General features: G+C 41.6%; 1 protein-coding gene across 1 annotated transcript in view; it reads left to right on the forward strand.

Moving 5' to 3' along the window:
- Positions 1-12,560: 12,560 nt before the first annotated feature.
- The window catches only part of HDAC3 (histone deacetylase 3), a 224,083-nt gene continuing 208,841 nt past the window's right edge, over positions 12,561-27,802 (forward strand). The window contains exon 1 of the mRNA XM_085617783.1: positions 12,561-12,760. Within this exon, the coding sequence (XP_085473909.1) occupies positions 12,706-12,760 (55 nt within the window). The 5' untranslated portion in view covers positions 12,561-12,705. The remainder of the gene's footprint in view (positions 12,761-27,802) is intronic.

The raw sequence follows: 27,802 nt of genomic DNA on the forward strand, positions 1-27,802 counted from the left end.
CTTGACTTGCTGTTGAATATCGCAATTTGTTGTAACCAGATCGTATAAATGAAGCTGTTACCTATGGTTTTAATTGAACTTGTATGCTACCTCACTGTATTTTTTTTGCTATTTTTATATCTACTCATGTGACCAGCAGCGCTATATAAAACCTTTAAAATAAAATAAATAAATATGTAACTCCCTTGAGGTGTAGCCCTGGGTGCAGCATGTGAAGCAGTATCTGCAGCTCCAGCCTCAGTGCTTGTCTCTGACATCACAGGCTTCCAGTGAATAGCAGCACTCTGAGAAGTTAGAGCTGCGGCAAAACGATGCACAAACCAATAGCTAAGGTCCAGTAAGCATAGGGCACACTGTTGAGTACCAGAACTGCCCTCCAGGGCCCTGTGGGCAAGTGAATAACCAATCACATTGCATATGGTTTTCTGCATTAACTGAGTGACCACCTGGCTAATGAAGTGCCACTTTGCCATAAATCATTTTTTCAGTCGAACCTGAATAGTAACATGTGCTACAATTACCTCTTTCGTAATTTGCACCTTCTTTGTGTTTAATAGTCTAGTTCGACAAGCCGGTTCTGAAGTATTACTTTGCTGGACTGTTTTGGGGGTGAGCAGCAAGCCTGTATTGCTTTTTTGTGGTGCTCTCTGACTTATTACTTAGTACATAGATGACAGATGCTTCATGTGTTTGATTTTGGTTAATGGATTAATGAGTTTATTCTAATAGGCTGCCTTCTGGTACTTGGTTGTTGGAGCAATGGTGGAGCAGGTAAAGCAAACATTTGTATACCTTCTCTATTTGCATGAAAAATACTAATTACATAATCATTCTAAATATTAACCTGTATTAACCGTTTGGAGTGTTATTATTAACCAACCTTTGCACCTTAATAAACAGAAAATACACGTGGGACTAAAATGCTAATTGCATGGCTAATAAATGTAATTAGTAACTGTGGTATGCAAACTAACTGTAGGATGTGTTGAAATAGAGAATTTCATGATTTCTGCTGCTTTTGTAATGGTTTGTGCTCCTGGTGTTGCGGAATGGTGAGTATTATTGCTTTAAATGTTGCTATAAGCTAGGTAAATACTAATATATATTGGGATTAGTGTGGGTTTAGTCATTAGAATCTTCATTTCCGTATATGAATTGTGTTCATGTTTGTTTTTGCTTAAGTTGGCATTCGGGCCTACTAGGCCGCGATATTCAAAATGGAGTTCGGAAGTGGCCACCGTCATTTGAGCGCGATGCCTACTGCGCAGACTCGGATGGCTCTGAAGATCTCCAGGCGACCTCTAACCACAATACTACGTGTTCCTTGTCAAGGATAGGAACGTGGAGGAATGGCAGACCCAGCTAGTGTGAATGACTGAAAATACAATAGACACCTGTACTCGGAGGTCTACATGTTGTTACTTCGGAACTTTCGCCTGTGAACCCATGAAAGAATGTAATTTTGTAAGATGTCATACTCTGTCCCATGGGAAACAACTGGACTTGGGAATATTACCACTTCTTGCAAATTAGGAAGATTTAGCCAATCAGAACACTTCTGCTTTAGAAAATGTTGCACATTGTTTTAGAAGTAAGGGGGTGTAGAATATAAAAGGGGGATATTTAGTAGAAGAAAAAGAAGCTTGTTCCAAATTTCCATTGTTGACTGATGGTGAGGAGGGTCGATTTGCTAGCGCGATTGCCCGGTCCCTTGACTACCTTTGGGACTGTGCCGTGCTGAGTGAAAGAACTTTCCCGGACTTATTTGGGTCTTAACCTGAGTTGACTGAACGATTTCATCGGAAAGGATTTTGATTTATGCAGTGGGTTGGTGTTATGGGCCCCACCAATGAATGCGTGTATGAATGAGTAAGTGTGATGACAGGTCTGTGACACAGGGATGATATGTAAATTAGCCCTTTTTCCGCTGGAGCAGTTTTGCTGGTAGCAGATTGATGGTTTTATTGCATTGGTTTGGTGATTAGTGATGACTGATTATCGATTTATGTACTAACATTCTATGTTGAGTCGTGTTGCGTTTTATGTTGTTTTTGAAGACTTCCGGGATGTAGGAAGTTGGATGCCCTGTAGGTACACGGGGAAAACGTGTGGCAAGTGAAGTTGCACGGTGTATTGTCTGGTTGCCCTGTAGGTACACGGGGAAATGTGTAACGAGTGAAGTCGCACAACGCATTGTCTGATTTCGAGTTGGTAACATTGTTGTGTGTTATCGTTAGGGACATTTCTGTGTGAATGTGCGTGAGTGCAATAGCAGCAGGTTCTCTCGTGAAACTCTGGCCTTACTTCTCAGGAGCAGTGTAGTCTCCACATGTGTTTTATCCCCAGAGAAACTGTTAGCCTTTTTGCTTGTTAGAAGGGTATGGTAGAGGGAAGTGCTACTTTATCGGCTGAACGGAATAATTCTGTGGTAGGGTAGAGGTAAGCGCTGCCTACTGGAAATACAGAATTCTTGTGTAAAAGAATAAAACTATCCCTTTGGTTTAGCGAAACAGGCATTACTAACAGATTTTGATTAAAGAAAACGTAATAAAAGTTTGCCGATAAAATTTGTAAAGGAGGGGTCAGCAGAAGCAGGAGTAGTGAGAAACGCTGACGTCAGAAAGACCGCGCTGGGATTGGCCAGCCATAGAGAGACAAAGCTTTCACGGTTTGGTGCGTTGGTGTGAGCCGCGCTAGGAGTGGAGAATTGCCAGTGTGACGAAGACGCACAGGATTGGTGCGTTAGTGTGAGTCGCGCTGGGAATGGTGAATTACAGAGTGACGTAAATGCACAGGATTGGTGCGTTGGTGTGAGTCGCGCTGGGATTGGACAGCAAACGGAATAGCCATAGAGAAGTGATTTGAGAAGTCTAGTGATTCAAGAGTAAGGAGAAGTATAAATGATGTACTACGATCCACCTGAGAAGGAGAAACAGTCATGGTTTGGGTAAATTAAAAGCCTATTTAAAAAGGATAAGCCAATTGTGACTAGGGAAGGACAGATTCTTCCTCCACCGAAATTGCCTGCATTATTTATGGTAGCGAAATATGGATACCATACATGTATTTGGCTAGATAATTGGGCAAATTATACAAAAGAAGATGGAGTTCTAGCATTGCCAAAAAGTGGTTCGTTCAGTTTAGCTGTATTAAGGAACTTAAGAGAAAGAATGATGAGGTTAAAACCGAGACCTAGACCTACTCAGTTTGAAGCGTTAACAGAATGGGAAGAAGAGATGTATTAAAGAGAATGGTATCGGAGTGGCAGAAGGTATAATTACATGTTTGGTAGACCATGTGGGCAGGAAAGTCATGATTATAGAATGAGGAGTGCAAACATGACTGACGGGATGTTTCCTTTGAGAAATACTGAGGAGACTAGTGGCAGAAAGTGTACAGAGAAGAGAAACAATACAGGGTCAGAAGGTTATAAGTATGGTGTGAATGAGTCGGAGGATGATGTGCTAGAGGACATGTTCTATTAAAATCCTCCCTCGTATCAACCAAATTCTATGTTGCTGACGCCGAGTGCGCCAGTAAAAGAAACAATGCGAAATAAAAATTTTGAGCAAACACCACCTGATTTAGGGAAAAATAATCCATTTAGAGACTCTGAAATAGCCCAACCTGTCAGGACTGAAAATGAAAACGCAGCCGAACTGGCTAGAACTACTCTGGAATTAACTGAGAAAATTAGGGATTTAACCAAACATATGGAAGCCGTAACTGTACCTGTAACTATAGAGCCAGTGATGCCTGTCTTTGATAAACAGAAAGATAGTGGGCATTGTCTAACAGTTCCTTACAATAGTAATAAACAAATCGAGACAGGACAAAGTGATTCTGGAGGAAATGCATGGGGAAAATTGGTAGGAACATCAGGTTTAAGTACTCCTAAAAATCTGACGATAAATCAAAGTCCAGCAAGTAAGACGTTGATGACAACAGAATCGGCATCAGAAACCCCAGAAAGAAGTATGGAGCGAATAAGAAATGAAACAATCCCTGTAGGTCCCACTTCTGATGAGTTAGGCGATTGGTTAAGAAGTTTACAGCGAAAAGATACAGAACCTCAACCTTTAGATGTGGCAAAATTAAAGATAACATTGGAGGAATTAATAGTACGGGTTATTTCAACTGAGAAATTAAAAGCATATCAGGATGAAGAGCTAATGTTTCTTTGTAAAAGTATAACTTGGAGAGCAAGGAGTTTGCATGAGAAACTTGAGGAAACGGTGAGTGAAATGGGCATTGACTTTGAGGAAATAAGGTAATTACAGAAGCCATATAGAGTAAATTTCTCTGAAAAGGATATCGAAAATTTGAATACTGCAGGAAGATTGACTCAAATTAAAGAATTGATTGCTTTGTTAAGAAAATGGGGTGATGTAGATAGATGGAAAAGTAGGTGGTTTCGAAAGAGAGATGATGCAACAGATAAGACCTTTTCAGCATTCCCGGTAAGAGAAAAAGAGATGGTGGTAACAGAATGTCCCATGAGGGAGATCCCAGGAGGGGGTTATGTGCATATACCCTGGACTAGACAGGACATTTTGTCATTTACCAATGATTTGCCAAGGCTAAGAGAAAAGCCTGTGGAGTGGTATCGACAAGTGGAAAGTTTGGTAAATTGTCAAAAGTGTTGTGGATAGATTTGAATGGTCTGTTCGATATAATTGTGCCGGCAGATCTATGGGCAGAATGTAAAATTACAGTAGGGTGGCCCACTCAAGAGAATCCTAGGGATCCTAAGACGGGTGCCCCTGATCCAGAGGTAATGAGAAAGTATCAACAGGTAATTACTTTTTTGAAAAATAAAGTGCCACCAAAAGAGACTGATTGGGTAAAAATTGATAGAACTCACCAAGAAGTTAAGGAATCTGTCCATGCCTATTATGAAAGATTGTTGTTAGCCTTTAAGCAATACAGTGGTGATGAGAAATTGAGTGAGAAGGAATTAAGTCATTTTGTATATTGATTTGTTTATGGTTTGAGACCTGAAGTAAGTGAAATTATTAAACAGTATACGGTTGATTGGCAAAATATAAAGATAGATGAAGTGTTGAGACATGCAAAATATTTTAGTGACGAAATTGAAGCAAAACAACGTAAGTTGAAAGAGAAGGCCATGTGGCCACAGGTTAAAGTAGCGGAAAGACAAGAAGCCCAGCTGATTAAACAAGCAAATGGCATGGGCCAAGTGAGACAAAAACATAATATTGGAAAGGGAAAGGGACAAATTAGCTTAGACTAAGCGAAAAAGAAATGGCCATGTCATAATTGCGGAAAATTAGGGCATTGGAAATCCGAGTGTAAATTGCGCCCGAGTGCTAATGGCGATAATGCATCATTGAATCCACAGGTGCAGACTGAGGTGAGTTGTCAACCGCCGCGACAGCAGCAGGTTGTTGCCCAACAGTGTCAGGTGCCAAAGCCACCTTTTCCACAGAACGTAAACCCCCAGAGATACAGTAATGAGACAGGATTCTACACCGAGTAACAGGTAACAAAGCTACCGCGCACTAGTGCTGTCTCGCAGTATTGGCTGCAGTGCGATGAGAGTGAGTCAGAAGAGAGTTATTGACGGTGCCGAGGAGAGGAAGAGGAGTGCGTACTTGGCGCAACTCTAGAGGTAGACCAGACAGGACCTTTTGTGGATGGAAAGGTAAATGATGAAAATATTACTTTCCTAGTAGATACTGGTGCTACTCGATCAACTGTTAGATCAGCTGACATCAAAAACCTTCCTCTCTCGGGTGACACAATCCAAGTAGTTGGAGTCTCAAATAGACAGATAAAAACGTATCTTACTGAACCCATTAAAGTTAAAATAGGGAAATTTACCGACGTGCATCGGTTTGTTGTGTGTGATACTAGCCCTCTGAATTTGTTAGGGAGAGATTTGTTATGTAAAATGAACTGTACGATTTTCTGTACTCCTGATGGCATAGCCTTTGAAACTCCTGATGAGGATGTATTGTATAGAATGACAATGGCCAATCTGGAACCCGAAATTACTGAGGCATTTGTTGTATTTGATCCAGAGGAATTGCCTCAGGAATTGAAGAAAACAGTGAAACCTGAGGTATGGAATTTCATGGGAGAAGATATGGGATTGATGAAAAGAGTAGACCCTGTGAAGATAACTGTAAAAGAAGGTGTAAGCTCTCCGAATATTCCCCAGTATAAATTAACACCAGAAATAATTACAGTAGTGACTCCTGTAATAGACAAAATGATTGAACAGGGAATTTTGAGAGAAATAATGAGTACTCCATGTAATTCACCAATCATGGGTTTGAAAAAGCCTAACGGAGCTTTCAGGATAGTGCAAGATTTTAGAAAAGTGAATAAAAATGTTGTACCTTGCTGTCCCATTGTACCAAATCCTTCAGTGATCATATATCAGATTCCCCATGATGCAGAATGGTACACGGTCATTGACCTTTGTCATGCTTTCTTTTCTATCCCATTGCACCCTGACAGCCAACAGATTTTTGCGTTCCGGTTCGGTGAACGTACTTTGGCATGGTGCTGAAAGTCCATTGATATTTAATCAGATTCTAAAGAAGTCCCTGGAAGATTTAAAAATGCCTGAAAGTTCAGTACTAGTGCAATACATCGTTGACCTATTGGTGGCATCGAGAACACGAGAGGCATGTGTGGTGGACACAGTTGCATTGTTGAATCATTTGGCGGATGGAGGACTTAAGGTGTCCCCATCTAAATGGCAATTTTGCAAAAAAGAAGTGCAATATTTAGGTCATAAAATTGAGAAAGGTCTGAGAAAGGTGACTGCAGACAGGATCAGAATAATAAAGGGAATGAGAGCACCAATGACTCAAAGAGGTGAGAATGTTTCTTGGAATGGTGGGATATTGTCGTCAGCGGATCAGCAACTTCTCGCTGATTGCAAAACCTCTGTTACGCTTGACAAAAAGTGATGTGAAAGACCCCCTTGAACTGAACGAAGAGGAGATGAAGGCTTTTAAACAATTGAGAGATAGCTTGTGTGAAGCCCCTGCTCTTGGAATGCCTGACTATGAAAAGGAGTTTGAGCTCTATTGCAGTGAGAGAGATGGGTGTGCACTTTCCGTGTTAGTATAGAAACATGGAAAACTAAGACGGCCAATTGCATATTTTTCAGCTGTATTGGATCCTGTAGCTGTGGCGTTGCCTGGTTGTTTGAAAGCAGTGGCTGCTACCTGTAAGAGTTTGGAACAGAGTGAAGGAATTGTGATGGGATATCCTGTAAGAGTGTCTGTACCCCATGATGTTGCAATCCTTTTAACAAGGAGCCGCACGCAGTTCATGACGCATAGTCGTCTAACTAAATATGAGAAAGTCATTCTGGGTGCTACGAATGTGAGCCTTGTGAGGTGTCTGAATGTAAACCCCTCAACATTGCTACCTGATGCTGTGAATGTGGAAGTGAAGGATGACGTGGATCATGATTGTTTGGAAGTGCTTGATTTCTGCACTAAGCCGCGTCCGGACATAAATGATGTGCCTCTGAAAGAAAGTGACTATGTGATGTTTGTGGATGGGTCATGTTTAAGAACTGAAGAAGGAATTTTGAGTGCAGCGTACGCAGCATGTACTGTGGCGGCTGTGTTGGAAGCGTCTTGTCTAAAAGGAGTGAGATCAGCTCAGGTTGCTGAATTGTTTGCATTGACCAGAGCATGTAAATTGGGAAAGAATCTGAGAGTCACTGTGATTACGGATAGTCAGTATGGATTTGGAGTGGTGCATGACTTTGGGTAGATTTGGTCCCAAAGAGGGTTCTTGACGTCGAGTGGAACTCCTTTAAGGAATGCTGAAGTGGTTGGCAAGTTGCTTGAGGCGATACAGCTGTCTAAGCAAATAGTGGTTGTAAAATGTGCAGCCCACTCAAAGGGTACTGACTATGTGTCAGCGGGTAACGAATTTGCGAATGACATAGCGCAATATTGTGCGCGCAACCAGAACTCAGTAAATCGGAATCGGGAAAGAGAAATGAACTCATTAGGCCACGATATTCAAAATGGAGTTCGGAAGTGGCCACCGTCATTTGAGCGCGATGCCTACTGCACAGACTCAGATGGCTCTGAAGATCTCCAGGCGACCTCTAACCACAATACTATGTGTTCCTTGTCAAGGATAGGAACGTGGAGGATTGCCAGACCCAGCTAGTGTGAATGACTGAAAATACAATAGAGACCTGTACTCAGAGGTCTATGAGTTGTTACTTCGGGACTTTCGCCTGTGAACCCGTGAAAGAATGTAATTTTGAAAGATGTCATACTCTGTCCTATGGGAAACAACTGGACTTGGGAATTTTACCACTTCTTGCAAATTCTGAAGGTTTAGCCAATCAGAACACTTCTGCTTTAGAAAAGGTTGCACATTGTTTTAGAAGTAAGAGGGGAAAAGAATATAAAAAGGGGATATTTAGTAGAAGAAAAAGAAGCTCGTTCCAAATTTCTGTTGGTGACTGATGGTGAGGAGGGTCGATTTGCTAGTGCGATTGCCTGGTCCCTTGACTACCTTTGGGACTGTGCCGTGCTGAGTGAAAGAACTTTCCCGGACTTATTTGGGTCTTAACCTGAGTTGACTGAATGATTTCATCGGAAAGGATTTTGATTTATGCAATGGGTTGACGGGTTCTTCTGGAAATGGTCACCTGTATCAAATTTAGGTAAATATAATGGTTATGTAAATTTGTATTTGAGGTATTCATTGAAATTCTGATTTGATTAAAATTCTGACTATGCCAATGAAAGCAAATTAATTAGATAAACCAAGCATTGATTAACAAAATGAGTCTGTGATTCTTTCAATAAGGTATTGATTAATCAAAGGTTCCGAAGCGTTAAATGTGTTTTAGCTGGTTCTAAATCACCATCAACCAGTCCAACTAATTGGTCCATCGACCAAGTGGTGGAGTGCCTTGAAGTTAAAGTTAGGATTCGATAGGTACTAATGTATATAATGTATATGGTGTAAAAAGATTTCTCTCCAATAGGTAACAAGGTACCCCACTTGTCCAGCGCTTCTTTCCTCCTATGCGCAGATTTGAGTGAGACGTATGAGAGTTGGTGTTATGGGCCCCACCAATGAATGTGTGTATGAATGAGTAAGTGTGATGACGGGTCTGTGACGCAGGGAGGATATGTAAATTAACCCTTTTTCCGCTGGAGCAGCAACATGGGGCTATTCCTGTGACCCTTTTATTTTTGTGATATCTGGTCACTGCTTCCTTTCTTGGCATCTTGTTTTCACATCAGCCAATGTCTGAAAAGACCCTGCGATTTGTTGGCTCAGGGACCTTGAGCCAAGTCTCGCAACAACACAAGTTTTCAATCAGTGTGGCTTAAGGCTCAACAATATGTATTCTGTCACAACGAAGTCTCACCTTTTTTATTGCTTTCTTGCGAGCTGCTATTTTTACCCAGTTACTCATTTCAACTGTGAAAATGTGTTTGGTTGGCTTGGATGTAGCTTATCACTTTTATCCACTTGATACTACAGTAGGTGTATCTGCAGCATGTGCATTTCATGAGATGTTTTTTGCATATTTGTCATTTATGTTGCTGACACAAGGCGTATATTTTGCAAGTCACGTTTCATTGTGGAGTGGTTGATTCAGCCTTTCATCTATCCACAGATGATAAAAGTGTATAACGCAGCAACTAATCTGATAGTAAGTCCTGCACGCAAAACATGTTAGTTACCGTTTGTCCAGTACAGGTAATAAAGTATTGGGTAGGCATTTGAACAGCAGCTACACGCACATTCTGTGTTGTTGAAGTCGAGATTTAATGCTGTTCTAAAAGCACCTCCTTAAATCTATCAATCCCTTCAGCTGCCAGTCTATTTTGCAATGAATTCCTAACAATTGGCACACAAACGAAAGATATAAATCTATAGCTCCAGGACGCCGTAGCGTCTGTGCTGCACACCCACCATTTTCTACTTTGTGCTGTTCTGCCCCAAATATTTCAAATGCAATATTTCTCTCTAATTGGCCCAGTCGATTTTCAGCGTTGTTAACAGCTTAGAGCTGGCAGGTGATTGTTCACTTTAAAACGCCTGTCAAGCATACAAAGTGCCCCTTGCATTAGAATCATTATACAGCGGACACCACCATAGATAGCACACAGTAGCAAAACTTTTGCAGAGATTGAGCCCTATCAGTCCCACTGACACCCTGTTTACATCCCCTTGCCAAATATCTTACTGTTTCTGCGAAGGATCCTCAAATATCTCTGAAGATAATCCCTTTCCACTCCCCCTTTTATTTTTCTGATGCCTAACTCGTGCTGTCTGCTGCCTTGTATGTATGGAATGTACGTGCGTGCGCCTGGCAGTCAATGTATGTACATGACAAAACGCATCTAGTGGCAGCTACCTAAATGCTTCTTAGTGCGTTCAGATTCACATTCCTTGTGAATCGAGCTGACGTGTCTTCGCTCCCACAGTGTCTTATAGAAAGCATGAACAAGGCTGAAAAAAGCACTGGATTATTTTGTCGAAGAGCAATTTTATACTTAGTTTTCAAAGGGAGGAAGTGAAGAACGAGCGAGCGAGCGAGCGAGCAAAACAAAAATAGCTTGTCTCCACTATGTCTACTCTGACGAAAACACTGGAGCTCGCTCACTGATTGGAAAGGAGGGGGGAGGGAGGAGAGAAAGGAGGGGGAGAGAAAGGAGGAGGGGGAGAGAGAAAGGAGGGTGAGGCAGAGAAGAGCATGGGATGGAGAAGTGGGGATAAAGACGAGACAACAAAAGCAAAACCAGCACGACGCTCATGAAAGGGCACCGTGCTGATAGAGCTCATACCTGCAGTTCTCCACTGAGTTCAGATCCAGTTAACGGGCGGCTTCATGTTTTTTTTTTTAACAATTGTCAACATACTTTATCAGCGCTGGTTTAGCTTTAATTGTTGTGTATTTTCTTTGCTCTCCCTCCCAATCAGTCAAGAGGCTCCAGCCTCGAATGTCTCACAGCAGAGCAAGGTGGGTGGAGAGGGAGGGCTGTGCTGGAGCCTTCGGATTGGGGGAGGTGAGCAGAGAAAATACACAACAATGAAAGCGAAACCAGCGATGCGCTTGTGAAACAGGCGCAGCGCTGATAAAGTATGTTGACAATTATTAAAACGTGCAGGGAAGAGGATGTAGCCTTACGGCTAGAGGGGTCGACCTTGAAGCTGGGAAACTGGGTTCAAGTCTCGGCAACGACGCACAACATCCTGTGAATCTGGACAAATCACAATCTCCCTGTACCTAACAAAAATGAATGTGTCCATCTGTAACTAAACTGGTGCTCATGTAAAGCGCTCTGATACCCAATGTCTCGGGTCTAATTCGTGCTATATCAACCTCTTTAAAAAAAATGTTTTAAAAAAAAAACAGAACAGGTGCCCTCCATGTGCCTCTGATGATAATCAGGATGCAAATGCTCTGTGTTAATTGGGAAGCAAAAAGTATGCAAAGTGGGCGCAGTGCTGATACATAAACCCGAGGCAAACCCCCTCTAAAAAAATAGCACGAACGAAGGAACGTAAATGAAACAAGCGGGCACCATTGTCCGGCTACACACGTCGTCCTGCAGTAAGAAAATAGTACTTACAGACTAAAAAACACTACCCTGTAACAGAAGAAGTAAGAGGGGCCTGTTGCCATCGTAGGTTACAAATGAAGAAAGGGCAGTCATAAGGAGGGACTAACAAACCAATTACTGAATCAGAAGCCTGCCTTTACGAAGGACAAAGACAGAAGCCAATGACAAATATGGGCGGAGAGTGGGCGGGGCGTCTCTTCCTATACTCCACTACAGCAGCTGCCAGAGTAGCGCATGTGCCCGGATTCCGGCTCGACCTAAAAAACAGACTCCTTTCAGTGAGGGTGGACAGTCCACTCCCAGACACTAGACTCTAGAGGGAATCAGTGCTGAGACGCACAGCGGCAACTGTGTGTGAGGAGGACAGAGTCCCTGGGACGACCAACGAACAGGAGACATCTGAGTTGTATAACGAGTACAATACAACAATGGCTGTCAATCCTTAATGAACCCGTCGGATATCCGAGCACCAACCGCGTGGTTACTCATTCTCATAAACCCGTGTCAGACTACAACAAATTGCCACGCAGTCGCCGCTGCACTATCCCCCTACACCATCACCGTTCCTATTGTGAAGCGCTCTGACACCTTCGGGTAAAGTCCGCGCTATATAAAAACGCATTACATTAAATAAAATAAAAATACCCTTACTTCTCCTATCCATAATCGTGGGTGGCAGCACCACACCATGAATGGGAGGAGTCAAAATGTCATTGCCTAGCGCTAGTTTAGAACCCACTTTCTACTTAACTAGCCCTAAGCCATTCAAGTCTAACCAGACACAAACAGGCAGTGTTTATACGCGGCAGAAGCACGTGCGAACGCCACAGCCAATAGGCACTTCGTAATTTGTGCCGCGCGTAGTGATTTGCCGAGTGCCCTGTAATGTGCCAATCCTAGGTCCCTCTCGCTCCAGGTGACTCATTGAATGTGTTTAGCCATATGATTGGCTGGTTATTTGACCCGGAAGTATTAGATTATACTGACAAATGGCATCCGTTAAAAGATGAATAGGGAATATTAGGCGGAATTTGTGTAAGGTCTGTGTATTTTCTGGACCGAAGGCCACCTTAGCGGTGAAACCAACGTCTCTGGCCCTCTATAAATGGCCAAGACAGTGGCCTATTTCTACGACCCGGACGTGGGCAACTTTCACTATGGTAAATGGGGGAATGGAAAGCCACGGAGGGGGAAAATATGGGAAATGCATTGAAATTCTCGAGTCTTATGATTTTGTGAAAAGAGCCATGTTGATTTTAAGACAAGTATTTTAAAGGATTCTTACCTGGAAGTAGGAATAAATGCATCATACTAGGCAACTTTAAGGATTAGCTTAGTCCCCTTTGAAATTTATGGATACAGCGGTCCTCCTCTACCTTCCAGATACAATTACTAATAATGGTTTTGATTCCCGATTCCCCCTCCCCCCCCGCGTGTTATATACCCGTATGTTTGATAATCTGTCTTCTGCAACTAATAATGTTGATTTAATGTACTGAGTGGAAAAGGAACCTGCAAGTCACATCCGGTCACAACAGTATTAAAATACAGTTATGGAATATTAGTGACCGCCTGCCTTTAGAAGAAATCTGCGTTATTTTGGAGTGGAACGGGCAACCACTTGGTAGCATATTTTGGTTTACCATAAAGGGTCGAAACCATCTACCCACTGAATGTGTACATCATATGTTTTTCACGGTTGTCTACACCTTACCGGTTTAATGGAAAAGCTGAACTTGACCACTGATATGAATTAGTTAGAAATATATAGCCTATCCACTGAAACATATTCGACGTAACCGTGCTTGCCATGGACTTGCTGTGTGCACCTGCTGTGATTCCTATTTATTTTGGATCATTATATTGCATAACCCCACCGCCTTTCTGCTATTTTGGGGTACCGAGCGTTTAATGAGCTAAATGGCACGTGTGATTAATATAATGTACAAATGAAGTGGTTTAGTATGACGTAAGGTGTTTACTCTGCTATGACTAGCCTTAAGTACGCAGTTCATCATAGGTTGGCCATTGTTCTGGGTAACAGGCGGCGTGGGCGGGGTGTAACTATCGTGTAACAAGCCGAGGCTTATTATGCATGCACATAGCATGAATCCGTCCACCTGGCATTGCTCATTGCTATTTTTGAGAGCGTTAGACGTTAGCCGTATATTTTACTGAACTGCCCCATTTGAGTATTTTCCTAAATGGAATGTATCTTGTTTGCACAGTCAAGGCTAGCAGGGACGGGGTTACATAGTTTTGGGCCAAATACATAAGTTGATCACCACCGGTGCGTCTACATTTTGAGCTTTGGCTTATAGGTGGCCATTGCACAGGATAAACAGAGAATCCTGCAGGGACATGGCATATATATGGTCAGTTTATCGGTGTATCCTGGAACCTTACTGCTACAGGATTTGGGGAATATATGCAAAACCTTTTGAGCTTGGGCCTGGTTTCTATCTGGAACCAGTAAGCTAGCTTATGAGGCAGGTGTAGCATGGTCTTGTCACGTCTAAATGCATGGTTTTGAGTGCATTGTGTCTTTCAAAAAGCATTATTTGTGTTCCCTAGTGAAATCCATTGCTATAGCCCACTCCGTGTAAGTCTATTGATCTGGGGAACTAATCTCTTTGATGCTTGATGGATTGGTGGTATACCTTTGGAAAGTTATGAGATTTGAACATTTTCTTTTCACAGCCACGTTACTTGAAAGTTGAATCAAAGTTTTCAGGCAAATACCATTCTGAGATTCCTCGCCTTTTGAGCTAGGGCTGTGGATTTTTCTGAAGCTGGGCAGTAGGGCACTTTTTAAAGAACCAGACTGTTATAACCTCCCTATTTCCATGTATTTTCTTTTGCCCTACTATCCTTCTCTGGTATTTCTTCACCACTTGGTGCACCCCTTGTCCCCCGTTTTCACATTGTTTGTTCCTCTATGCCAATGGAGTGCAGCTTAGAATGTTGGCGACACTTACCTGAGAGCTTTGGTTAGGCAATCTGAGGAGCCTATTTTTCTCAATAAACTCCGCTTTTCTTCAATACAATTCTTGCTGGGAGTTTATTTATTGACAATTTGGCGACGATCCTACCCACGTTGCTGTGCAGGGGGCAGCGGAGGCTCCTCACCCCCGTTCTTGCCAGCCTATTTTTTCCTTCCTGTTTTACCATCCTCGTGGAGTTCTCCATTCATCTTCTTTGATGCAGTTTCCCCTGTGCCGGCTTACGCCACCTCCGTGTTTGCCTTCCGCCTTAGCCTGACGGTGTTTCGGCTTCGGTTTCACCTTCTGGTGTCTGGGAAAGTATTGGTGTGGCTCCGGTACTTGTGTGCCCTTTACGAAGGTCTACTTCAGCGGAGAAGTTCTTCGTTCAGTCACGCTGAGGGAAGTAGCGTCTTTTCATGTCCAGTCGTCACGCAGCGGTGTTCTTTGCCGGCGCATGTGAGAAAGTGTTCATCGGAACACTATTCTCCTGTCAGCGTCCAACGGGCTCATCTTTGGCGCATAAGAGGAAGTGTATTCCCGGAGGATGTGTCTCTACTCGGCGCATGGGAGGAAGTGTTAATTGCATACAATTATTCTGTCCGCGTTCAACGGAAGCACAGTTTCAACGGTTCTTCATTTTCAACGCATAGGAGGAAGTGTATTGCCTGAGGATGTGTCTCAACTCGGCGCATGTGAGGAAGTGTTAATATTTCACTTTCATTCGGTCAGCGTCCAAAGGAGGCAGCGTTTTAACACTACGCTTGGAAAAAGTGTTCGTCTTTATTTTTTTTCTTTTGTTCAGCAAGGAATTTATAGTCGTCTCCTCTCATACAAAGGGAAGTGAACTCCTACACTGTTACGTTTCTGGTTACGGGATTCAAGTAAGTGGAATAATCTTCATACGCTGACAGGCTCAGCTTTCTTGCCTACAGCATCTCTGACATTTTCGCTTATGAGCACAGTTTATTTATAGTAGTGTTTCTGGACTTATTTTCCCTCATTTCTCAACTGTTTTGCTCTGAATAATATTCATATGCTGACAGGCTCAGCTTTCTTGCCTACAGCATCTCTGACATTTTCGATTATGAGCACTGTTTATTTATTATGTAGTGTTTCTTGACTTATTTTCCCTCATTTCCCATGTCTGTCTTACTCCTCTTTTCTTTCTACTGCCCACCTTCTGCTTGTGTTTCTCCTTCTCTCTCTTCTATTAGTACTTTGCCATAATGTCAGCTACTAATATGAGTCAACCGCCCCCATTTTTGAATGATGAAGGGGAACCTAATATACCATGGGACACGTGGGTTAAGATGCTTCACTCCTATTTAATTGCCATTGGAGGAGAAAAGTTTTCCTCAGTCAGAAAACAACACATATTGTTACATAATTTGGGTGTTCATGCGAGGAAAGTTTATGAAGATCTAGCTGATGGTGACGGGGAGGAGGGTGAGGGAGATATTGATGTTTTCACTACCATGTTAAGAAAGTTGGTTTCTCATTTCAAAGATAAAGTCAATGTTGTGTTAGAAAGACACACATTTTTTCAAAGGGTTCAAGGCAAGAATGAAATAAGTTACTTCATATATAGCTGCTCTTAGAGGTCTTTCTGCCACTTGTGAATTTGGTGCACTGACAGATTCCCTTATTAGGGATCAATTGGTCCGATGCACCAACGATCACAAGGTTCAAGAAAGGTTGCTTACTCAAAACCCAGATTTGGAAGAAGCTGTAACCATAGCCAAGAGTATTGAGCACCCCGCTTATTGTGAAAAAGAAATGAAATTCAACCAATTCGGTTTCAGAGAACAAGCAAATTAATGTGGTTAAAGAAGATTAAAGAGGTTTTAAAAGTAGTGAGCAAAAACACTGTTAAACCCAAGCTAAAAAAAGAAAATTTCAGATGTTATAGATGTGGTAATGCTAATCATCTAGCAAACTTCCCTAAGTGTCCTGCTAGAGGTGTAAACTGTAGGATATGTAACAGAGTGGGACATTTTTCTAAGATGTGCAATTCTAAAAATGCGAATAAGAATGTACATGTTGTTCATGAACAAGCCTCTGATTTTACAGACAAGAAGTTTATCTTTCACATCCATGGTCAAGGGGTAGAAGAAAAGGTAAATTATCCTGTGCGTGACATACTATTGGATGGCAAGGGAGTTAAGGTGTTTGCAGACTCCTGTTCTCCTTACACCCTTATAGAATTTGACACTTTCCAAAACATGTTCAATCTAGGTGAATACATTTTTGAAAAACCTGATGTACATCCTGGGGGATATAATAAAGATCCCATTCCCTTGAAAGGGGTGGTTAATATGCGCATCGCCTTTAAGGATAGACATACTTTTGGAATGGTTTACATTACGGAAAAAGGAAGTAATTTACTAGGGTGGAAACACCAGAAAGATTTAGTTATCACCCTTGATCCCAACAATGTGGAACAGGTATTAGTAATTGATAGATCCTTAACAGGAAAAGGAATTTGTGATGAGTTTCCAGAAGTCTTCACTGAAAATGTTGGTTTGTTAAAAAACTACATGCATAAAATAAAACTCAAAAATGATGCTATTCCAATCGCACATAAAACCAGGTCCATACCTTTGGTGATGCGAGAACCATTAAAAAAAGACCTGGAGAAACTCGAAGAGCTGGCCATTATCCAAACAGTTGAAAGTTCTGAATGGTTTGTTCCCATTGTAATAACTTCTAAAAAAGAGAGTAATGATATCCGCATGTGTGTGAACTTGAGAAGTTTGAATGCCAACATATGGGCTGATAGGTTCCCACTTCCAAAGATCAATGAAATGCTATCTATAATAAATGGTGCCAAGTATTTTTCGGTTTTGGACCTCACTTCGGCATATCACCAAGTTGCTTTGCACCCTGATTCCCAAATTCTCACAGCTTTCACCACACCATTTGGCACCTACAAATTCCTTAGAATGCCTTTTGGTTTGGCCTCGGCCGCATTGGCCTTTCAGAGAATAATGCAACATGTTTTGGGTGGTGTAGACAAATCTATCTGTTTTCAGGATGACATTCTTATCAGGATGACATTCTTATTTATGGTTCTATTTTCCTCCAAGGATATTGAGAAAACCACACCCAGGATTGGCAAGTGGTTGGTGTCCCTACAAAATTTTAACTTCAACATTGAGTATGTTCCAGGCAATAAGAACCAGATTGCTGATTTCCTATCTCGCCTCCCTCTAAATAAACCTATAGAAGAACATAATGATGAGTTTGAAGTGTTACAAGTAATGATTCCTGCCATTTTAGAGAAGGAGTGGCAAAACTTCATGTTAAAGGATGTAACTTTAAAGACAGTTGTAGAATACATTACCAAGGGTTGGCCTAAAAAATGTTCTGATCTTCCTTGTGAGTTGCAACCATTTTGGAATGTAGAGAACGATCTTTCTATTGTTGGAACCAATGTGTATAAGTCGGACAAGATAGTTCCCCCAATGGAACTTAGACAACGCATCTGCGAGATAGCACATGAAGGCCATCTTGGTAGAAGCCTAACCAAGAGTAAACTCCGTTTAGGTTACTGGTTCCCTGGTGTGGATACTTTCATAGAGGACTTAGTCAAAGGATGTTAAGCATGTGGTCTAAGTGATAAAACTAAGAGCTCCAGGAGAACACAATTAGAACCAGTACAAGTTCCCATTAAAGCATGGGAAAAATTAGGTTTGGACATCATTGGTCCACTACAGATAACTGGTCTCCAAGAGAGGTTCATTATAGTTTTAGTGGACTATTTTTCAAAATGGATTACTCTTAAGTTTGTGAACAAAGTAGACACCAAAGCCTTAAAACTTTCTCTCGGATGCATTTTCTAGTGAAGGTGTGCCCCATATACTCATTACAGACAATGGAGTGCAGTTTGTTTCTGAAGAAATTAGAGTCTTTCTGGAAAGTCTTGCCATTAAACATGTTTTCACTCCTTTTATATTGTCCACGAGCCAATGGTTTGGTGGAGCGTTGCACCAGAATGATTAAAGACTCTTTACAATTAGCGATGGTTGCTAATAAACCTATAGTTCAATCTATCAAGGACATGATATGGTCCTATCGCATAACTCCCAATGGCGTTACTGGTTATTCCCCTTTTTGTCTTTTAAGAGGGCGTAAACCGGGATCAAAACTTATGCCCAATTGGCTATTTGAGGATAATTCTTTTGCAAGGGATGATCAATTAGCCAAGGAAAAGATTGAATGCCATTAAGAGAAATACAAACAACAATATGACCACAGATGGGGAGTTAAACCACATGACTTGAAAGTAGGTCAGCGGGTTTTAATCAAAAGACCTGACATTGTACCAAACAAGTACAACCAGTATTATGGTCCTGCTAGGATTAAAGAAGTCAAGAAAATGTGGTTACCATGGCAGACGGTAGAATGTGGAGCATGGATAGAGTGGTTCCATATTCGGAACAAGATGGTGGGAGCAAGTCTGATAACGAAATCAACAAGAAAATCAACATGCCTGAAGTTAAGACAAGTGTCAGATCTGTAAGATTCCCCAAATGGCATGGAGATTATGTTATGAAATGACTTCTTTTTGCTATGCTCCTAAGTTTGGTCCCTTTTCAGATCTTCATATATCCCTCCTGTTTGAAGGTTGTGTTATGAAACTATGTTTTGCTATGCTCATAAGTTATGGTGTATCACTGTAGTTTGCTGCATTTCTTCATCTGCCCCTCTTTCCCTGTTTTTTTTCCTCCTTCCTTCCTTCCTTCTTTCCCTTCCCACTCCTCTCTCTCCTTCTCTTCTCCACTCTGTTCCTGGTTCTACTTTGGGTAAGGAGGTGTGTTATAACCTCCCTATTTCCATGTATTTTCTTTTCCCCTACTATCCTTCTCTGGTATTTCTTCACCACTTGGTGCACCCCTTGTCCCCCGTTTTCACATGGTTTGTTCCTCTATGCCAAGGGAGTGTAGCTTAGAATGTTGGCGAGACTTACCTGAGAGCTTTGGCTAGGCAATCTGAGGAGCCTATTTTTCTCAATAAACTCCGCTTTTCTTCAATACAATTCTTGCTGGGAGTTTATTTTTTAACACAGACCAGTTTTAATTATAAGGTTCATGCAAGACAAGTACAAGGTCATCTTGGGTCTCTAAAGTGGCTATTAAATTAAATGCTGTGGTCTACTGTTTTGTAAACTGTAGTTCTTGCCAGTAGATTGTGTGCTACCTGTTAATCCGAGTCCAGAGCAAATAACAATTCTATACTCTTCACCAAAGTTCAATTCCCTCATGTGGCTGGCATCCCACCTGACTATTTGTAATGGGATTTACTCGCATTTTAGTGTTGTAAACAAACAGTACAGCTCGACCATTTATTGGCAAACAAGCATGTTAATTGTAATGTTTTACCAGTAAGCAGTAAAAAATTTATATACAACAACTTAAGAAACATCCATTGTTATATAAATAACAACATTTATCCATTCTGGGCGTACGCCTCTGTTCACTTGGCCAGTGTTTAAGCTAAGCCAGTAAATTTGCATTCCGTTTTATTTTTTATGGCTCGCCCAATTAGGCATGCTTTCGATTGTCAAATTATTGTGTTGTCTATTTAGCTATTCTATTGAGGGATCACTTTAATTCCAGCATTGTATTATAAATGTGCACGAACGTGGTCTAGGCATTAGATCTGCATATTCAGAATAACCTCTCCGAGCATACATCACGTGTATTCAACTGGGTGTCAGATTGCAGTGTTTGGATATTGTACAGAATCCGCTTGAATCTAGCATTTATGGGCATTCATTTTGGACATCCTTATACTGACTGTCAGTTGGCGTCAATTTAGTCCTTATCTAAATCTACCAGCGCCCAGGACTCCTGTAGTGCCTACGGGGTGGTCTTGGTCATGTCCGGAAGGTTTAAGTATGATTGTGGCACTAAACTATGAACCTTCTACAATACAGTATGTTTTTGAGATGCATCCAATTCTCTCAGCCCCAGAGTTTTTGATTTCAGTTTGGTTGTGAAAGAGATATTGTGAATTTACACTGAGCTTACATCTCACCCATTTGTTACCACTGGTTGGCTTAGTCATTCTTATTTGCTTACTTATTATTTGAAAGTTTCACTTCCAGCTTTGTGTTTGCCCCTTTTTTGAGCCATAACCTCTTTACGATACTTTTGATTGTCTGGCTCGCATTTTTGGGAACTATCTTTTAAAAAAGAATATTTTGCACTCTTTAGAATGCATGTGTCTTCTAGATGAGGGGTTCTTAACCTTACCGAAGGTGTGTGCCTATGTTTATTGGCTGGGCGTCTGATGCACTACATCAGTCGGATGATACATGTAATTTCTTAGTCGAAACCCATTGTGAGAAGACGATTAATTGGAAATTGTAATTGAGGTTGTTGAAAGCTTTTTCCATGTCTTTGGATGCCACCGTTGGCAGTCAAGCTGCTCAAGTGCAACCACTTATGACATAGAAGAACCTTCTTATGTTTGCCATTATGTTTGTTTGCTGTACAAATTCAGATTGGTAGGGTGCACTAGAAAATACAACGAATGTGATATTCTGATTGTTAGCTGATACTAATATTTACACTACACTACTGGATAAAGCAGCTGTGATAACCAACCCAGTTAGAGGCATAAAATAGTCTGTGCCAAATCGCACTTCGAATGCTAATATCCAACTAATCTCATGGAGCATTGCATGGATATGGCCCACGCTGGACACCCCAGACTGGTTGACCTTTATTAAGAAATTTGATTTAACGTGTTGTCAAGAGACACAGACACCATACTCTGTTTATTTTGATGGTTACTGTACATTCCTTACCACTGAAGTGAAGTCTAGTACAGGGAGGGCCAAAAGGAGCTTGACAATACTTGTGTCGTTTTTCTGCCCAGGTAATGTCATAAAGTCCATACGCCCATCACCATTTTTTCATACACTGCACATGCAGTTTATTTGATTATGTTTTGTTGATCAATTTATACCATAATAACTTTGATCATCATTGCAATGCAATAAACTTGAACATGAGACTGATGGTTATACTGTTAAATGTGTCAGCCTACTTGCAATTATCTGGGTTGAAGACTTAAATACAAGCTTGTGTACATTCTCTTCTGCGACAGCCTGTGATAGTCTGTGATACGAGTAGGGAAAGGCAAGGATATTTTTTTGACACGATCCATACGGCAAGACTCTTAATTACTTATGAAGCACAACTTGTTTTTTGCCTCATAGGTCTGCCTAACTACTAATTCTTTAGCAACAACATTTACGGTATGTGGGGCAGGCAGTACAATTGCTGTTGTTAAGAGACTGTTTTGCCATGGATGTCTAATTTGTGCCTCTTGCCTGACTGCAGCAGTGAGCCTAATCCACTCGTTTTTGTCTTTGGTTCTAATTTCAAACCTTGAACATGATAAAGGCACTTGTGTTAATTTTTAAAAAAACAAAGGAGTAATTATCAGATAGTGCAAAATAGATACATATTGCCTAATTCATAACTTGTTCAATGTAAATGCAGAGGCATGTTTTGCATGTCTGGATGATCATACTGAACACCCTTATGATCTTGAACTCTTATGAATCCATTTGTACCTCTCTGAAGTCTCCGACTTCCACCACAATTCTTAAGGGAATAAATTCTCTCAGGTGGTGTGACTCTGTATGTTTACCAGCACACAAGAATCTTATGACCACTCTTAAAAAGAGAAGCCACGCACAAGAGTTAAAATGCTTTTGTGCAATAAGACTTGGAAAGAGGTCTTAGATCATAAGAAGAAGGATACAAGGGAAGAAGCATGATAATTGGTCATAGCCAACAAGGCTAAAGATAGCAATGTCTTCTGTAGGGTTGGGAACCGTATATAGGTTTGTAACAAAGCGGGGTCATCAACCAATTGAGGAAATACCATTCTACAAGACCAAGTGTCTAACTGTGGCTCTTTATGGAGCCTGACTGTGGGGCTACTCGGACACCAGAGCCCTGATGAAGGTTGAGCACAGTTTCCTGCAGATATTTTTAGCGATCACCAAGGGCTGTCCCGCCTGTGTCTGCCATATAGAGCACAGGTTACCCTATTTTGTTGACTTGAAATATATCACCTATTGATGTGGATCTCAATATGGATAAAACCAGAGACCAGTTTTATGAAGGCAATAACACGGGGATGTATTTGCCTGGACAATAGGTTATGTATATCTCCTGGCTTTCTTATATAAAGACCTTTTGTTCATTGGGTGTTTTGGAATTATTCACTAATCCGGACTGTATTGTTATTTAACAAAAGACAGTGTGAAGCAGTTGTTTTTCAACCATTTTGAAAATGTTAGATTTATGCAAGAATCATACAAACTCTCTGTGATTGTGATGGCCCACACTGTCTTATGGACAGTGGTGAGAGTGAAGCCCTGCTTTCTTTTGTAAAGACCCCACGGCATAGATTTGATCTGCCCTATGTCAGACTTTACATTATACATTTTTCTCGTTAGCTTATTGTGGTACATGGTTTACAGAACTCCCTAGATTCCCCTGTGACAGTCAGCACAATGCGCACTGCTCTTTATGGTCCTGTATATTTTATATTGCTGCTAGAAACATTTGTTACCACTATTGAATTATTTAAATATTAAGCAATTTAGGCCTGCCTTACAGCAGCTTAAATTCGAAACAACGTGTTTGGCTGTAATTCTTTTTATCCAAAATGCCCTAAAAATTAGAAAATTGTACTGTTGCAACCGAGAGACTCAGGTATGGTGTCTCAAATGAAATTGCTATTTTTAACGTCTTGTGAGACTTTAAAAAATGTTAGGTATGCTCATCATGTATTGTGCACTTTCTTGCCTTAGTCCCTAATGTGGTACATGGTTTGCAGAACTCTCTAGATGTCCCTGTGACATGCAATCAGCACAAGTCATATTGCCCTTTAGGTCCCTTTCTAAACTATAAACTGCTGTTAGGCAACAATATATTTAAATATCTGCATTAACGCGTTTTAATATCAAGCTGTATAAGCCTGCCATGCGTGTTTTCACCTAGTTTGCTTTAGAAACCACTTGTTTGGCTGTAATTGATTGTTACCTAAGGAGCCCTCAAAACTAGAAAATTGTATTGAGAGTGAGAGACTCCGACATAGTGTGCGGATTGAAATAGCTGTTTTAATATTTTATGAACTGTTTGTAAATTTAAGGCATGATTATATATTGTCACAATTGTTTAATCGGGAAGTATTAATTGTCTTGGGATTTTACGGCTTTTTTTCCCCAGCAGAATAAAGTTTTCTGTTGAGTGATTTGATTAGCTGTTAGCATTTTGCCCTGCAGTTTGCCATCTAGATTAATATCAACACTGGGCAATATGATGCCACCTCCAAGGAATCTCAGTAAGGCTTGAAACATTGATGGGTTACAATTATGGCTTCGCTACTAGTGGGGATCAAAGAACCACACTGTCTTGCTGCTTGGTACATCATTAATAATGAAGGGGCTAATAGTGTAGTGGCATGAAAACTGGATTTAGAGTATGTGCCTTTTGTAGTACGTCAACATTCCATTATGTATCTGTCTTTAGGGTCCTACCATTACGCCTCCGGGGAGCCTTTGGATAGGGTTAGGTGTTGTTTCTGTTTTAAGTAAAGCCAGGAGGCAGTTTGCTTTTCTCTCTCTTGTGTTGTTTGACTGTGTGTTCACTATACCCAAATAATCGCTTGCACTCCACCGTAGCTCTGTAGTCCATTCTTATACTTGTGAGGGTTTCATCAGTTTGTGCATCCGTTGCTCAGATCTCGAATTGGCTTATGTCACCTGGCAGCTGAGTAGCGTGCCAGCACTGGGTTGTGATTGGAGGGTGTGCGCCCCAAGTGTTCAGCATGATCTATTGACTCTTGTGTGTTTAGCATACAGGATTTTAATTTATCTGGAGTGTAGATTAAGTATGGGAGGATAGAGCAAAAATCTGTCATTTGTAGAATGTGCTGCATGCTATGCATTAGTTAAATTACACCTTTGTCACTAATTTGTGAAACTACATTTTTCACTACGTTTGTGACAGGTGTGATCTTACTATGTTGACACTTGTAATGCAGTTGAAGTCTCTCCGCACCACAACAAATAGTGGGGACATATAGTAGTATGATTGGTGCATACATGCTTACTATTAGAAAAAGGCTTCCATGTAGTTAGCCCTCCACTATTACGTATCTGCTTTCTGGTCTATTTTGGTTTGCTGCAACTCTGGTTTAACCCTATCAATACACTTCTCACACTTGAAGACTATGTTGTGTGATATTATTGGCATTTCCACTTTTTGTGTACTCTGTTGTACTTTACGTTTGTTGTAGAAGGCTCTGTTGCACACGTGATGTCTGCATAGTTAGGCATGTACCTTTTTATCAGGTTCCCCAACCCCTCATATTCCACTTTTATAGTCCTCTATATAATTAGTTCAGACACGATTTCAGGATTTAAATCGTGTACGTGTGTGTGCGTGCAGAGTTTTAGTTCCATTCTCAGTTATGGTTGTGTTCAACCCTAATGATGGATTAGTTTGTTTGAGGTTTGCTACTTCGTGAAATTAAATGTGTGCGCCCCTCAGTGTTCTAGCGTAATATGTAGGGTTGATTGACTGAAAACTAGTAATTAATAACCAACTCTCCCCACTGCCCTCCCTCCCGCAAGTCTGATCTTGAATAATCAATGCCCATAAAACAGAAATCTTCATACCTGTATTTCGGGAAACATCCATTATCACGCGGGCACTGCGTAAAGTGGGCGTAAAGTGGGCGCGCGCACCGCGTGCTCACTGTGCGCGCACGGTACGAACTGCGTTAAATGGGCGCGCACGCCACGAATGGCGTAAAGTAACTTAGCATTTAAAAAAACCGTACAAATTCACTGAAAAAACCATAGGTTTCACACACGTTATAGTTAGGAATTAGCATTTAAAAAACCTTGCAAATTCACTGAAAAAACCATAGGTTTCACACATGTTATAGTTAGCGGAAATTTTACTGATAAAAAACCAATGAAATTCCCCCGTTATAGTTAGTGCAGGCAACTATAACTCACGCGACCGCAATCTTCTGCTGATGACATATGTGTCTTTATGAAAAAAAATATATTTGTAATATATGTATAGCTAAAAATGTATGGAAGAAGACATGGGCAAATAAGTGTCTAAATACAGTATTAGCATCAGCAGAGGATTGCGGTCGCGTGAGTTATAGTTGCCTGCACTAACTATAACGGGGGAATTTAATTGGTTTTTTATCAGTAAAATTTCCGCTAACTATAACGTGTGAAACCTATGGTTTTTTCAGTGAATATATATATATATATATATATATATACATATACATCACAAAAAAGAGGTCCCAACATGGAGAGCCACATACAGGTGTGTGAATCTTTTATCGGATGGGCAGCTCAATACAGCAATCACGGAAGCCCACAAAGTCACGGTGCCATCAAGTCCTGACGCGTTTTGGGCGTAGAGCCCTTGGTCACAGGTGCTGGCTGTATGAACGAAGGCAGAATCCCGCCACTCTTTTCCATCAGCAGTGAAGTTCCGCCCACTGGGCGTGTCCGCAAGTGCATGCTGGTGAATGGAGTTCCTTCAAATGATAATCACAGGTAAGTTTGGCTGCCAAAGTCCTCTGAAGTCATTCATACTTCGGACAGGAACGATGTGTGTTCGGCTGGGATATACCAGTCCTGCGGCATTCACACAAGCCACACAGCCCCACTTGGGAGATTATTTGAATTTGAGACTTTGGCAGCCGTACTTACCTGTGATTATCATTTGAAGGAACTCCATTCACCAGCATGCACTTGCGGACACGCCCAGTGGGCGGAACTTCACTGCTGATGGAAAAGAGTGGCGGGATTCTGCCTTCGTTCATACAGCCAGCACCTGTGACCAAGGGCGCTACGCCCGAAACGCGTCAGGACTTGATGGCACCGTGACTTTGTGGGCTTCAGTGATTGCTGTATTGAGCTGCCCATCTGATAAAAGATTCACACACCTGTATGTGGCTCTCCATGTTGGGACCTCTTTTTTGGGATGCAAATGAAATGCGGCCCTCCCAGGTCGCGGAGAAGCCCTCCCGCGGATGAGCGGGTCCTCTGAAGTCATTCATACTTCGGACAGGAACGATGTGTGTTCGGCTGGGATATACCAGTCCTGCGGCATTCATACAAGCCACACAGCCCCACTTGGGAGATTATTTGAATTTGAGCTTTGGCAGCCGTACTTACCTGTGATTATCATTTGAAGGAACTCCATTCACCAGCATGCACTTGCGGACACGCCCAGTGGGCGGAACTTCACTGCTGATGGAAAAGAGTGGCGGGATTCTGCCTTCGTTCATACAGCCAGCACCTGTGACCAAGGGCGCTACGCCCGAAACGCGTCAGGACTTGATGGCACCGTGACTTTGTGGGCTTCAGTGATTGCTGTATTGAGCTGCCCATCCGATAAAAGATTCACACACCTGTATGTGGCTTACCATGTTGGGACCTCTTTTTTGTGATGCATATATATATATATATATATATATATATATATATATTACCTACTGGCGGTCGCCAGTAGGTAGTTATAGTTAGGACCACGTTTCCATAGGAAATCCGCATCATTCTATTTTGAATAACTTTGGCGCCGGTCGACGAATCCTCGCGAATTTTTCAAAATAGGTGGGGCGCTACGCTCCGCTCCTTCCCTGAAAGTCTCGGGTGGATTCGTCAAGCGGGGGCTGAGATAGATATATATATATATATATATATATATATATATATATATATATATATATATATTACCTACTGGCGGTCGCCAGTAGGTAGTTATAGTTAGGACCACGTTTCCATAGGAAAACCTCAACATTCTATTTTGAATAACTTTGGCGCCGGTCGACGAATCCTCGCGAATTTCTCAAAATAGGTGGGGCGCTACGCTCCGCTCCTACCCTGAAAGTCTCGGGGGGATTCGTCAAGCGGGGGCTGAGATAAAAGGGGGGTCCCAAAACGCGTTTTTCCCATGCATTTTTCCATAGGACCTTTAGAACGAGCTACAGCCCGAACGGCTGAACAGAATTACTAGAAATTTGGCAGAGAGGTAGTCCCTAGGTCAAGGAAGTGCCTTTTGTAGGTTTGGTGTAAATCTGTTCAGTAGATTCTGAGAAAATAGCCTTTAAATCAATATATATATCTGAGCCCGCTTACGGTACGCTTAC

The sequence above is a fragment of the Triturus cristatus genome, chromosome 7 (assembly GCF_964204655.1).
Source record: "Triturus cristatus chromosome 7, aTriCri1.1, whole genome shotgun sequence".
NCBI classification, from domain to species: Eukaryota; Metazoa; Chordata; class Amphibia; order Caudata; family Salamandridae; genus Triturus; species Triturus cristatus.